At 37.8% G+C, this 15,597-nt stretch overlaps 1 protein-coding gene across 5 annotated transcripts in view; it reads left to right on the top strand.

Moving 5' to 3' along the window:
* The window catches only part of LOC124159476, a 333,447-nt gene that overhangs the window by 306,987 nt on the left and 10,863 nt on the right, over positions 1–15,597 (top strand). For all 5 annotated transcript variants that reach the window (XM_046535302.1, XM_046535301.1, XM_046535304.1 and 2 more), the window contains 7 exons: positions 3,349–3,434; positions 8,585–8,829; positions 9,584–9,797; positions 10,695–11,148; positions 12,124–12,470; positions 13,746–13,838; positions 14,096–14,223. In XM_046535302.1, coding sequence (XP_046391258.1) covers positions 3,349–3,434; positions 8,585–8,829; positions 9,584–9,797; positions 10,695–11,148; positions 12,124–12,470; positions 13,746–13,838; positions 14,096–14,223 — 1,567 coding nt within the window. The remainder of the gene's footprint in view (positions 1–3,348; positions 3,435–8,584; positions 8,830–9,583; positions 9,798–10,694; positions 11,149–12,123; positions 12,471–13,745; positions 13,839–14,095; positions 14,224–15,597) is intronic.

The raw sequence follows: 15,597 nt of genomic DNA, 5'->3' as shown, positions 1-15,597 counted from the left end.
AATTAAGTTATATTATGCTTGGTGAAATTACAAAAATATATTGGTATTTTTTATTTCCCATGTTTGACGATAGTTACCTTTTAAAATATTCAACAATGTGCTAAAACAAATGATTATAAGACAGTAAGCAGGTTAACTGAAAACAAGTGGTGTGAATTATGATAGTGCTACGGTGCTGCGACACACTTTGAATATAAACTCTTCCCGGGGCAAGACCCCCGATATGGGCCCCCCAATATTTTTTATAAGTCGGCGCCCCTGTGTTTGTGGTTCCTATTCTTTCAGGAGAGAGCGAAAAAGATACCTTTAGCGATGGTAATAAGAATAATGAATTTTATAATAATGATTATTATAAATGTTATCGTCACATAACACTTAAATTACATGTGGCTTAAGCTACAGTAATTTGGTGACTCGTTACAGAATAGCAATAGAAAATTTATCGATACAAAATATTAAAAAATTCAAATATCTCATTACGATGACATACGTTAAAAAATACATTTTTTATCATGATAAAATTATTTTTTCTTTCTTTTGAAATGAAAAACCAATTTTTTTCAATATATATGCAATTCCCATTATCGGTATATTCTCTATACATTGCCGCAAATAGTTTAATTCTTAGGTAAATGCAGACAAAGAAAAAACTTGAAACAATTGATGAAGGAAATTTCTTGTTCATACACAAATGATACCTTTGCATACAGTGAATTCCTATCCAGGTGCCCTTAAGTACATCAGGAGGTTTGCATTAATATATTTGCATATCGACTAAAATCGTATCGTCAAGAGATTCCTGTATCGTGTAATAAGTTTTGCTCAAGTAAATTTGCTTAATTTCACTCTTAAATGTATTGAAATTAATGGGCATATATATTAACTCAGTTGGAAACTTATTGTAAACCTTAATTTTCGTGTAATAAGGGCACTGTTTCTGCATCTGTGAACTATGCTGTGGAATAGATATGCAAAGGCCATATCTAGTTCCGTAATTATAATTAATGTGTGATTTTTTAATCCCAGGAAATCATTTTTTGACTGACTTATCTTGACGGCCCCTCAAGCATTGTTCCATTAAAAAAACTAAATCGAGGCAATGAGAGAGAAAGTGAAATGATAGTGCTCAAATGTGCAGTACGTATCTGTGTTGTTACATTAGGAATATTACATTTTAACGTTTTTTAGTTTGAATTTATAAAAATTTGGTCACTTTACAGCAAATCCACCCGCGTTCGCCGCTATTCAATTCTCTTTATGTGTTGATTCTTTATTTTTCTTCCTAATTGAGTGCTACTTAGAGTTCGGGAGCGACTTAATGTAATCCTCTTTCAATGCTAAATGTTTTTCGGGTTTTCCCTTGTTTTTGTGGACTAATTTGCTCTCGTCACCGCGAACGCTTTGGAGGGAGTATTGCTTGCGGCCGTGAGCGTTGCGACATCTGTTCTGGAGAAAGCGAAAAAATCCCTTCGGCGGCAATCCCATCCAAGGGAAAATTCACTACTCTGGCAAAAGTGGCGCGTTTTTTCGCATCTAGGTGTAAAATAACGAACCTAATATTCAATACTTTTCACTAATTTAATACCTATACTGTTTCAAGGTTTTATTTGTGTATCGAATTCACTCAATGGAGTATTCTCCTGGATATTTGTACCTAAAACAATGATCACTAGTAAAATATTCATCTGAAAAGATGTAATTTTAGTATACGCTAGTAAAGCTGCTATGACAACCCTATTGAGTCTCTTATCTAGCAGCGCATCGGCAGAAATATGCATAGGATAGTTTCCTTCATCAAAGAAAAGGAAAGGCATTGATTGCGATTCGTTACCCACCATTAGTGTATTCCTGATATACAAATTATTTGGTGTTAGAAATACCAGTTTAGACGAATGGTTATGGTCAATTTTATCCTCATATGAAAAAGGCCAGATTGGCGCCCATGCGATGCCACTCCACGTGACGTCAGAGGGACCTACTTTCTATACGAGTATATAGGAGTTTTACATCGTCTGAGATTACCAATGCATGCATGAGGCACAGAGCTCAGGGAAACATGTCTTAATAATCACCCATTAAAACTGGCTAAGGTCGGAAAGTTTTCTTCGTTTGATAAGGTATTAATAATCCTTATTTAAGCCAAGCGCTACCAGCTAGCAGGGTACTCTGCTACCTGCTAGCATCCTGCGTCGTATTAGCGCTCAAAGCCTCGCCCCAAGGTCACCTCACTTGCGGCAGCGGGAACCAGAACGACGTCATTCGGAATTTTCCCAGCATTCATACTTAGCCGTCGCGTTTTCGCGCGCTTGAAAATTTTCACTTTTCATTTAATCGCGAAAAATAGATATCGTCATTTAAAAATCTAAAAGCGTGAAATACGTACTCCAGGAGTAATAATCTTTCGATTTAGGCAATAAAAAAATAATAGGAAACCACCCTATTGTTTAGCATGATTGGTTTCTTCCGGCGATGGATTTTTCCCGGATTTAACCGTATTATCTGACGGAATAAAAGGAGTGTGAGATGCCTAAAATACAATCTTTTAATTGGAAGACTCTTTTCCTCGTCACCAATTAAGTTGGAGACGTGAATCAACCGCCTAGATTAGCACGTCTAACGTGTAACGTCGCGACGTCTATCTTTAAATCCCCGGCGTTCACGTTTCTTTGTCTCAATATTAAGAGCATATCATGTCTTAGCATAATAATAAGAACTCGTCGAATTATTTTAAATCCGTTAATGTCTTTCAAATGAAAAAATATCGTTGCTACTAACTTATTACACATTTTTCATTTTATTAGAGTAGCAGTTCCCTAACGATGGCATGCGTACCCCTAAGGGTACACGACGAACCAGTCGGGGGTACGCCGAACATAATCGGTAATGGCGGACGCCAGGAACTATGTATAACTTAACCAGGAAATGTGTATGCATATTATATGTGGTATTTAAGACAAAATTTTTATTCGTACAATTATTTGTTACTAAAAGCGTCACCTACCCGTAGTGAAGTTATGTAATAAAATGTGCACGTTACATTTTTGGGGGTACAATATTAGTTATATACTTATTGAGGGGTACGGGAGGAAAAAAAAGGTTGGAAACCGCTGTATTAGAGGATCATTTATGGGAAGATGACTCTTTTTTGGCCCGAATGATTTCTTTTTTCGAGTAGTCGCGTTGTCAAGCATTGCAAAGTCGAACTCGAAACTATGTGGTCGGTGATTTGAAATAAATGAGTACTTTCGAATGCCAAATGATAATTATGATTTTCAACTCCTTATGGTTGATTAAATACTAACGCAGTGCTCAAAATTACTCACCCTAATTGAATTTCTTGTTCAACAGGTTTAGGGAGTGGGTCCCGAGAGGCAGGCGAAGTCCAAGTTGGAGCAAGAAGGTTAGGAGAGAGTATAGCCGAAGGAGTCGGAAAAGTAAGTATCGCCCATTTCCTTCGTGTAACTTCTGTTGTTCCATTTTAATCGTTACTGACTGATGGGATTGATTTATTTGTTTATTGATATGTTGAAAGGTCGTTTAGTGTTTCTTTTTTAAACTATAAATGAATTTATCATTATTTTTGAAGATATTGTGTAGCTCCGCATATGCATTTTGCTTTTATCGTTTTAGCAGTTATGCGTCTGAATTTGTCTTTTTGTTTCCGATCCAATAAGACGAAAAATATTTCTTGTTAGGTCCTCTCGAGCTTACCTCTGCATCAAGTAAACGGCTGCCTCCAAAGTTTTCGTAAATAACTTTCCTATCATTCTCAGATTTTTTTAAGAATGCAATAAAAGCTACCTTAGTAAGCCGTGGACGGCTCCTCATATATTGTCCTGGTGGAAAAAATAAAATCGAGCCAATAAGAGAAAAAGCGAGATAGTAGTGTTCAAATGTGCGGAATTAAACTCTGGCTTAACTATTTTCATTGATTAAATGTGAGGATTTTTGCTGATACTTTAATAGCCTTTTTTGTCCTGCTACATGAGAATTTGCATTCTTGCTGTACATTTTGAATGTGGTTTATTTGATCCTAATGACTTCGATAGTTTTCGCGTTACCTGAACCTTGGATAGCTCGTTTTCTCGAAAGTGAGTAACTTTTTTCTCGAAAAATGATTGAGTCATTGGAAGGAATCAGTGTAAGCAAGTTTGAGAGCTTAATTTCGGTATATTCGATGTTAACTGTTTGTAAAGGTAACTTCAGTCGTATTCAATTGATGTTAGTTTGAAATATCAAGCTCCCCTCCATTTCGTGGCAGGATCCCAGGACTTGTATGTAGTAGTATGAAGTCCCTTTCTAATTCCTAAAACATAGGATTTTCTGCTATATTTTCATTTTTTTCCGGGAATGTTATTTTCTTGTCATATGGCGTTATCCCTGGAAAACATTTTCTTATCAGTCCGTTACGGTGGCCGTCGAATAAACGTTTTATCAGTTCCCCACTCTTTGCATTGTTATACACAACTTCGGTTTATTCGAATACTGCAATCATTGCTGTTTCCTGTTGATGAAGCGATGGTGTTATATATGTCGCTAGGCATTTTGAATTAATTTCGCTGTTTTATAAAGCTCGGGATTTGACTTCAGAACAATTTTATATTTACGACTTGTAAATTTTTCTCGCTGTTTTCTTTTATATTTAATTATTTTAGATCGTCAGTTTTTTTCTGACTTATTGTTAGTTAGAAAATTCCAAAGCCTCCTAATTTTATGAGTTTGTGCCTAACCCATAACATGTGTAAAATCCTCTGATATGAAAATCTATAAATTTCTTTTGTAGTCTTTTTTGTGTATCGGGCTCTTTTTCTTTCTTTTCTTCCGTATTCCTCCGCGAGGCCGCTTATCTTCCAGCGCGTCGTCCTCCCACACCGTGCCCATCCTTTGACGCGAGCCTTCATCGTCTGAAATGCGTTACTTAAAAAGAGCTCGAAGCCTTATGTGAGCCAGTCTGTTATCGCAGCCGACGCCGGAGAAGAATTCGTCCCGAAGGAGTCGCGTTGAGACAAGTAGGGATGGGGGCAATGACACTCCTACCCAACTCCCCTGCGTCTCTCTTTGCTCTACCCCTCTATCTAGATTTCATTTGGCACCTCCATCTGGCGGAGACCTGCAACGCAAGAGCAGCGAGTTGCGTGTTGGTTTTTTTCCTATCTGTGTACATTTGATGACTTGAATGGGGCTGATCTGTGATTTCTCCCGCTCAACGTATTGGAATGTTCTTGTGGGTCATGATCGCTCATACAGATTACCGTTGTCCTATTTCTCGTTAGTGCTGCAGTGGCTTAAGTCCAGACAAGCAATGATCTTTTATTCAGTCATATTCAAATTACTCCTGCGTCTCGTGATGCCTCGAATCGGGATTAAATTACTATTCGGTTTCGCAAATTAAGGGTGAAGTATATTAGAATCGGCAAACAGTTTGAGAATGTTTACGCTCAAGGTCATGGCTGAAGCTTGGAGACCAAAATGAGGTGATATTCATATTTTGAGGTTTTTATTTTAGGTAATTCCAACGAATGGCTCTTCAAAAGAGTGTTTTAGTCTTGGCCTCAGCCATGTTTATTGCGATTTTGATTTTTACTTGCGCATCACACATCATATCCTGGACTAAAATTTTAAATCTCGTAAAATACACTGACAAAATTTTATCGATCGGAGTTTTTGCATTACAAAGTTATTTTCATCGTGGAAATGACTTCACTGTGGAAAACATAGGTCGGAATAAAGGTAAATAACTGAAATTAATACCTCCTTGTCAATTTATATCTTATTCAAGGTCTAGTTTTCAGAAAAATTATATGTATTCAATAAAAATGAATCTCCGAGATGCGTCCAATTTTTCCAGCGCTAAGGGCTCCTTTATATTTCATAATAAAACATTATTTTAGTTCGATTTCTTATGTCGGTTAATCTTCGTATTTCAACCATTGATATTTCGCTCTTAGGTCTAATCGGTGTGATCTATCAATCTTTTATGCCTAAAGAAGGTTGGCGAAACACATCAGGAACGGAGAAGTGAAAATATCTGGACCAAAATAAAATTTTCTTTTTTCCCAATTTTTAATTCTGTATTCCTTTAGTGTCCTTGTTGGAGCTTCTAGTCGATTAGGTACTTTATGTGTTTCAGCAATCTTTCTCAAATCGACGGGGACGGGGATCTTTTTAATTCGGTGTAAAAGTATGAGAACTTGAAACTCTATAATTGCTTTATTTTCAGTCGGAAAAAGTCGACCCTTTAAAAGGTCGCTGAGGTATTGCTGATAAAATACGTTTAAAAAGCGCTGATTTATTTTTTACGCATATCTTAGTTTAGATATTACGGAGTAGTTGTAAAAACCCAATGTATATTTAACTGCAGCCGGAAATATCCCTTTGCTTTGCTAAGACCACCCAGAGAAATTTAGGGACCTGGTACAATGCTATTGTGGATGCTTTATTTCTAACCACGTCTCGTTCCTTCAGGAACGCTAAGAACATTTTTAGGAGCCCCCCGAAAGTGGGGGCCCGGAGCAAGGTCCCCGCTAGGAAAATATTTAGTACTAAGAATTATAATTTTCGTAAGACGCCTTCACTCCTACTTCTGGTAGGCCATGATAGGATTGTGAGGAAGGTTTTTATTTTGTGCGCGCACCTTGGGCGTTTGAAAAGCCCTCCGCGTGAACTTAGCTCGATGTTTTTTCGAGTCGACCTCTCGAACAACTGTGCGAGAGAGAGCGCGGCTGGCTCTGAAGGGAAGACCAGTTAGTCATCCAGCTGTGTCCTCGATCTGCTCTTGCAAGGATACGCGCAGTGAATGTGAAAGTGACGGCTTTGTCTGTCTAGTTTCTTCTTGGTTTTTCACCCAACGGTATGCTTATCGTAAGGCTTATCGTCCCCGGCATAATTCGGTGAATTGACTCTTCTGGAGTTGTTTTGTTTCTGCATGGCAACGCCAAAGGTGTTTGTTTCTTGTGTCCTTTGGATTTTTGTGTGGGCGGAGCTTAGTACTCCCACCTGTGCCTCGACTCTTACCCATTTTGGATCCAGCGGCGGAGCGCAGACGTTCATCGACGAGTTTCACTGGCATGTTACGCGCTAACGCCGCGCGATATCCAGAGCAATGCGCTAATCGTTGCCCCAAGAGCTTTCTGTTTAATTTGTGTTAGTGTCGTGCGAATGTACGTGTGTACAAGTGATGAATTTAGTGTATAGTTCGTGTATGTTGTTATTCTCAAGGTCGTAATTTGATGGAATGAAGTGATTCAAGAGGTGACACACTCCATGGATTAGTCAACGTCTGACCTTTACACTAGGAGACGTGTAAACAATGATTTTGCAAGAGTGCTTCCCGTGCTTCAAAAGTGGCCGTAATGGCAAGTGTCTGTGCCGTGTGGATTTCTTCTTCGTCAAGTCTTTACTTAGGTTTGCCAACGGTTGAGAGCAAACGAAGTAAATTACCGCCTCCCCCAACGCCCCCCAGAAGGAAATTCGTAAGAAAAGACTTTTTGGTCCTTCGTTCCATTGCCTACGATGGCATTGCAACGGAAACGCAGACGGTGTCAACTTACATTCGTGAGGAAGGTCAGTTTGAAAGACCATAGTGAGATCAACTTCGACCTGCTCATAACATTTTCACTTTTTCATGTCGGATTCGTGCCGATTGAACAAGAATATTGAAACATTTAATTGTTCCATCCCTGGATGTTTACCACTAATAAGGAATGGAGAACCTATTTCCATTTCATATCATATTTTCTATTCTTCTCCATAGAGTAACTCCTTGGACATATTTTGCTAGAGGAAGTTGATTTGTCGATCATTACAACTAAGTATCCGCTTCATTCTCTTAACTAAATGTGGTGACCATTTCATTAATAATCAGTCTCCAGAGTTGTTACTACAAGCGGTAGAAATTTCTATGCAATCGCTTCATGGGAAGGAAATTTAAAAAAAAATTATTATCTGCGTATAAAGAATCACTAATTCCCCAAATATTAACCTGCTTTTCTCTTACAGTGTCTTCACCAATGACATTATTTTACAAATCAAATGCAGGGATCTTTGGGATAAAGATTCATGAAATTGTAGCATTGAAATTGCATGACAGCATTGATTGTTGATTCACTGGTATAAGACTAGCCATTTTAGCTTTCAGGAACTACCTGCTTTACGATATTGAATAATCGTGCATAATTTTGTTTGTATTCCCTTTCATGGACAGGCCATTATTACTTCTGGATGTTGCTAATTCAACTACTCACTTAGTCAGATGGATATTCTCCACCTGCTAGCATTGCTGCATCTTAAAATTGAGGGCTTATTACGGGTTAGCATGCAAATTAAAGCACCTAAAAATTGATATCCATAAAAATATTTTTTGAAATAATGAGATAGCTACTTGCTCATTAATTTTGTATTATACTTGTAAGTAATTTTGAGGAATATGTCTTTTTAAATTCCCTGCTTTCATCTGTCCTCCTCTTTTTGCCATTGCCTTCATTGGCCAGTTGACTTCATCAAGTTGCCATTTACATATCAATCTTTTGATTCAGAAATGTGCATTTTATGCTTAGTGGTTAATTATACTGCTCCAATCCTTCAGGTCGAGATGCTGTGGATATGGAGACTGAACAACATCATTATGAAACTCTGTATGAGATGGTTGGAGGTGGAACAGTTCAGACATACAAGGAAAATTGCACGGTTGAAGTTCTGGACCGACCCCTACCTTTGGAGCCACCTCCAACAAGGCAACATGCTCTCCCTTACGAAAATTTGAGTGACGATGACTTCGATTCATTCGATTCAGATTTATCTGATGAGTTTGATGACCAAGTGCCAACCAAGGTAAGAAAGTAGAGCATTTGTTCAGGCTAAATCTGGTGGAAGTCTAACATTTCAATTAAGTAACTGACTGACGATTTCCCACGGAAAATTTAATTACCCAACCACTTTCAATACAAATCATGCACAATATATACTTCACATGTATGAAATGGGTTGAAATCAGTTTTGTTTTTTAACTTTTTAGCACATGCGATGGAAGTCGTCAAAAATTGTCCTTATCCTATGTGAGATATAAGCTGTAAGAATACGCTGGAAACTGGACTGAAAGTATTTGAACGTAGGTTTTCCCAGCGAGGGGCATCATTGCTAATGGCTTCCGGGTGCAGATGCATGGTGCGCTTTGTCTTGCAAGCTTTCGCGACCGTTACAGGGTGCATCATCAGGTATTTCATCGCCTGATGATGCGCCCTGTAACGGACACGAAAGCTTGCAAGACAAAGCGCACCACGGAGCTGCACCCGGAAGCCATTAGCAACGATGGACTGAAAGTAGTGAGCAAAGAAATTGAGATACTGTATTAAATTTTTTTATTTTTAAAGTTATTGAAGGCATGTCCAACAACAATTTGGATTGTATAAAGTATAGTTGGCTTTATATGAAGTTGAAATTTCTTTAAAAATATCCAGGAAGCATTTTTAATTCAAAATTTTACTCTCAAGTTTCCATTGAGGTAAAACATCAATTTTTTATGATTTGTTATGCCATCTAGAGTTATTTTCAACTCTTGTAATTCATCTTTGTTAATTTTTCATAGGACCTTCCCAGTATTCCAAACGAAGTGAAAATTTCAACATCCCAAGGAATTCCTGTGACTGGTACAAACACTAATGGTATTAAAAAGAAGATGGCTGAGGTTGCTGGCAAAAAGATGCAGGAATTTAAAAAGAATTGGTCCATTCGAAAACATGATCTTTCTCGCAGCCTCTTAAAGATTCGCAAAAAAAGCGGAAGTGAGCAAGTCATCCCTGGTGAGTGGATTTGATTTCCATCATGATCTTAATTTTAGCTCTCAATTGTTATGAATAGTATGGGACCCAAAAATAGAAAATTGAACCCATAAATCCCTTTATCTTTGAGTTTGGAAGTTGAAATTTATTTGGCTCTTTTGTTTAATTGTTTTTGAAATTATCAAATTGAAGTGCTCTGTCTCATGACTAAATACTTGCTCCCACTATTTCCCCAATGCTTTCCTTTTCATAAGGTAGTGCTTTATTCATGCAGTGCATTTAATTGTTCTCATAAACCAAAAACATGAGAAAGCAGTCCCTCTACATAGGTTCTTTTAAAGATACCTCTGTAATGTTTTTTAAGTTCATTTTCATGTTTTAGTTTTCTATGAGCAAGAAATGGATAGCAAGTTAATTGCATAAATAAGTTGACGTTTGGTCAAAGATAATGAAAAGCAATCACCAAACTGCCGAATAACCTGACAAATTTATCAATCAAGTGGTCACCAATGAGAACCCAAGGGGGGTTCTTTCAGGGTTACAACACACCGGGGTCAGGAACCAAGTCAGAGACTTATACGCCTGCACTCCCGGGGAGGATTTTGGATGGGAAGGAAAAAGGAAAGAGGCGTCGCCACGATGGGAGCCTGACGGTGCCTCTCGGATAGGGATAGGGTTGGAAGGGAGGGACGGGGTAAACACCTCACTGCCATAGAAGCGGAAAGGGCCCACTAAATAGCGAAACCCAGCATCAGCCATTAATGTGCCAACGATTTTGGAGGATTTTCCTTTAAATAAGAAAAACCCATCATTCAAATCATAGGATTACATATAGCCAAGTGGTCAATGAAACTTAGGCTGTTTTAATTGATCATGTCGTATCCTAAAGTGCCTTTTCTTTTCCTTTTTTTTCTCCAGTGATACATTGTCACCCCCAGCCGCCCCTGCCTCCCACCCCTGATGCTCAACCACCTCCTCCCCCACCCCCAGCTCGTCATCCTGCCCCAACCCTTCCCCCTCCACTGCCCCCAGAGAGAACAACCTCCACCAACAGCCCGACCCCTCCCAATCATCATGCTGTCCCTCCGCCGCCTCCTCCACCAAACAATCCAAACAATCGTTCGCCACTGCCTCCCGCCCCTCTCAACAAGTCAGTGTCATCGGGGAACCTGACTGGCAGGAAGTATTGGTCCTTCAAGAGTCGATTTGGCAGGAGGGCTTCTGCGTCCACCTCAGCACTCCAGAGACAGTCATCTGTATCACCTAGTACATCTCCTTCCTCTTCCACTTTCTACCTCACAGAAACTCTCAATGCTGATACGGGACTCAGCGAGACAAGTGATGGAAGTGTAAAAGCTCTACCAATAGAAAAGTAAGTTGAATTTGTCGTTAATTATTTGTGTACTTGATGCTGAGATATTGTTTAAAATATGAAGACGCCCATTTCAGAGTATGTGTGTCTCACTCACATTCTAATGTTTAGCAATTTTACTTTTCCCTCCAGAAGAAATCTTTTTAACTCCTTAAGAAGTTTTCTGAAAGTCGATGTACCTATTTTCAAAGTTTAAATCGATGGAAACTGCAGTCTAAGCTTAACCCTTGGGAAGCTTTCTCTCTCTTGTAAGTTTGTCTCAGTAATTCTTGTTTTTTTGCAAGTTTATCCAGAGAAGTGTCAATTTGATAACAAGTTTTTTTTGTAGTCAAAGAGGTGCTATGCTTGGTTTGCCTGCCAACTTCTTGGTTTTTTATTGTTGCCTGAATAGTTATTTTTCATACTACCGAGTGTATTTTGATGTATTAGCTGGTTTTTCTTATAACATAATAATTTCCTTGAATTTGAATCTGTTTTTGAAAAATGGGCTTGAAAACTACATTTTAGATATGTACTAATCGAGGATAGTTTATTGATTATGGTATTGGTATACGTTGTCCTGCTATCATTGCAAAAAGCCGCATGGATTATATACAAAAACTAATAATGTTATAAAAAGTGTCTAAACTTTGATGACAAATACCTATTATGTACTTCATTGCGTACAAACCATCAAATCATTGACTTTGTCAATTAAATTTGATAGAATTAAAAAATTTGGGACATGTGGCATATGTAAGGGTTAAAGAGCATATTGCATGATTTCTTTTTGATATGAGCATCCAAATTATTGATCACTTTAGAGGAAATATAGATTCATGACATTCTTGATGTTCTGATCTTTTTTTTTTTGCCTGAAGACCTTGAATTTCTTGCATGGAAAGTTGATAAATCACTGCATGAAATTTGTGGTATTGCATGTATCTTAATATGATGTGCTTTTTTTAATGTGGTCATAACTCTTAATGCTTGCAGGACATCAGAAAATATCCGATGGAGCATATCTGGGGAAGACATGATCAATAAATCAAAAAATTCGGAGGAAGATAAGAAGAAGCCGTCTGGGAATAGAAGGTTATCGATGAGGCCAAGGGGGCCTCCGCCTCCTCCCCCAAACAATTATGTGGCTCAGAACGGGGACATCAGGAGCTGTTTGCCATTGCCTTCCAACTCAAATCTCACTTATGCTCCTCCCTCAACTGCTTCATCTTCCTCCTCATCGTCATCGCCATATGCATTCAACCGGTCTTCCCCCACCACGTCATGGTACACTGATATGGACGATGCAAGCCTTCAACGTGCTGGTTCCCTTGATGAGCATGGTAAGTTCTCTTTGTTTGCTTCCTACTTTTCGTTTGCCTCCACCCCTCCTCTGAGGCTTGTTTATGTTTCCTTCTGCCCGCGTCCAGATCATCTTTTTTCCTCTCAGGAACATTTTCAGCGAGTGGATCATTTCAGTTAAATCAATCCCAATCTGAGACTTAGTAGAGTTACTCTGAGATATTATCCTTTAATGCCTTTAAATAGGTTACCAGCCTGGGTTAATACTGTGGGTATGTTTTAGTCTGACTTTACACCTTCGATCAATCCGGCAATGGAGTCCCTACCACTAGTGAAACTACTTCCAGCATAGCTCTTTGACTCACTGGGGCTTACAAGCCTCCACACTGTGACAAGGCACACACCAGTGGGAAGGCTTACAACGTTTGATTTTATGATTTCATAGTGTAATTGTCTCTCCTCTGTCAATAGGCACTACAAACCTTTCAATGAATATGGTCTTGCCTACAATCATTGCCTGTCTCATGTCTCCTGCTTTCTAATTACTGAAATACATTCGTTATGTCTTCTCTTTCATCATCTCTCTATCTTTCCAATGGCTTCTATGTTGGTCTCCTGTTTTCTGGTGTCTTAGTGTAAATTCTCTTTGTCATCCTTTTTTCTACCAATTTTTTTTGTCTCTCTCATCCAATGGATTCTTTGTAATTTCATTATGCTCTATCTACTTTTTCATGTTAAGAGGTGGTGAAATTGGTTGCCCAGTGAAAGTGAATTTGTGGAAAGGAGAGAAATAACAGTATGAATAACACACAATGATCAATCAAATTTGCCTTAGTTCCGGATTTCTTAAGTAAACTTGGGAAAATGTAAAAAAAAAATTGTCAGTTGACTAAAAACTTGAGCAAAATATTTAAGCTCGATAGCATCTTTGTAATTTTAATGCTATGTTAAAGTGGATTTTCTCAATCAAGGAGTGAAATATTACAATAAATGCCAAAATGGACAATAGATTTAAAAAATGAAAAGTGTCAAATATTCTTAACAAGGCACCATGATTTATCCGAGCTCTGGACCATGGCTTATCAGTACCTTTGTTTTACCTGTTGGACCTCGTCTTATTAAGATTTCCCTTATTTCAAATGATATTACAGAATTTTGAATTCTTCTATGTTCCATTTGTGAAAATTAATGAAGTTGCCTGCTACTGAGCGTGGGGAAAGTAATTAAGTTTGATTTTTCTTGTATACAAACTTTATCAGTTTTTAGCATGCTTTTCAACTTTTGCTTAGTTCTGAAAATAATTATTCTACTTTCAGTAAATAAGAAAAACAAGGAGAACAGAATTTCAACAGCATCTTGGTATGCTGATATTGGTCTTTGGCCTGCCAAAAATTCGCAAAATATGCAAGGTAAGATGTTGCATTTGCTCAAGTTCAGGAGTTCATAATGAGAGAAAATAATTTCATTATAATTATTTCTTTATTTCTTAGGGCTATTTTTTTACCGAGTGCACCATTTGCAATTCCCTTTTTTGCTTGTTATTTAGAAAGGTTTTCGATACCAAGATAATTTCAGATATGTAAATTTATTGCATGTAATCTTTAGTATTACTATTGATTCCAGTTTGAGTTTCCTTGCCAATGTTTTATACTTAATTCAATTACAGATAGCGGTAGACATACTGATACCAGTGATTCCTCTTCATCTGCTGTTGCCAGTCCTGAAGGTAGCGTTGTCCATGGGCAGTTTACAGATCAACCTCTTTATCAGTTTTATACAGCTTCCATTGCTGAGGTAACTACATTTTCTCTTTTTTCATCATAGCTTATCTTTGATAATGAATCTCTCAAGCCTGGATTAAACCAGATAGCTGTTATTGTTGCCAAAATAGATGAATAGTCATTTCATATTTTCTTGTGATCAGAAAATCTCTTATGCACTCCTTTTTTTCCCATTTTTGTGTATATTAGATTCCATTAATGAGATGGCAATTTTTAAATTTTAATTTTAATAAATTTCAACATGTGTTAAACATATCAATCTTCTCCTATCAATTTTGTCTTCCTTCTGTTTAAAGTAAGTCTATCTGTCGAGTGTAGTTAATGTAATTTCTGAGTATGTAATTAGAGAAGGTAGAATACCTATATGAATAGAAGAAATGTTTTATCATCATGGCCAGTCACTGTTCATGGCAAATTTGAACCGTTATTGGGTACTAGTGAATCATAGGCAAAGAGAACACCAACAGAGATTATTTGCCATTGTTAGGGAATTTTCACAGCCAGTTTCCATCTTAATGTCAAAATAGAAGATTCATCATAAATGTTCTTCATTGGAGTGTGAGGCGAGGTCAAGGGAGGTGATAGTCCGGAAGTTTTTGTTGCCGGCCATTTCAATAATAGCGATTGGATAAGTAATTTTTGAATGATCAAAACCACCTATGTACATTTTTGTCTCAATTTATAACAAAACTGAGTGCCATGGATGATTTTGCACAAAAAAACAGTGCACTTGTGAATGCAAGTACATAGTCATAGGATGACGAAGAAGAATTTCTATGTGCAACTCAGCTAAGCCAGCTAGATTTGTTGGACTCTCAGGTTGCCCAAGTCAGCTCTTTCAGACTGGTTTCCAAAGTGAGATCACTTGGCCCACTCTCAAACCGATCTTTAGACCGCTCTGATTACCAACGTAAATCAAGCCAGCCAGACTGATCTGAGCTTGATTGGTAAACACCGATTCTCTTCTGAAATTATTGCATTTTCTCCCAAAAAAACTTCCTTTTCTTTCTATGGAAACCAAGAACAAGCTCGCAAATTTAAAATTACATGAAGAAAGTAATAGAAAAGAAACCTTAGCACCTGTCCGTTGCATGGCAACTTATAGCCAACAGTATGTTCTCACAATGACCAATTAATAAATTTGATCGGCGTTTATAATTTCCATTTCCAAATTCTACCATGCCAGTGCTACATATACAAGCTGGTTTTAAAAAGTGTCTTTGATGCGAAGATCGGGAAGTCGTCGGACACTAATGTTCCTCTGGTTTAAATATTTCAAAACCTATGGAGAATAAATCACTCCAAGTCCAAATAATAGCCCTTTTTGGCAATAAACAGTGATAAATATAGCATTAAAGGTTATATTGACGAATTTTAAAGTTTATCT

This window comes from Ischnura elegans, chromosome 5 (genome assembly GCF_921293095.1).
Source record: "Ischnura elegans chromosome 5, ioIscEleg1.1, whole genome shotgun sequence".
NCBI classification, from domain to species: Eukaryota; Metazoa; Arthropoda; class Insecta; order Odonata; family Coenagrionidae; genus Ischnura; species Ischnura elegans.
This window is presented reverse-complemented; position numbering and strand designations above follow the sequence as displayed.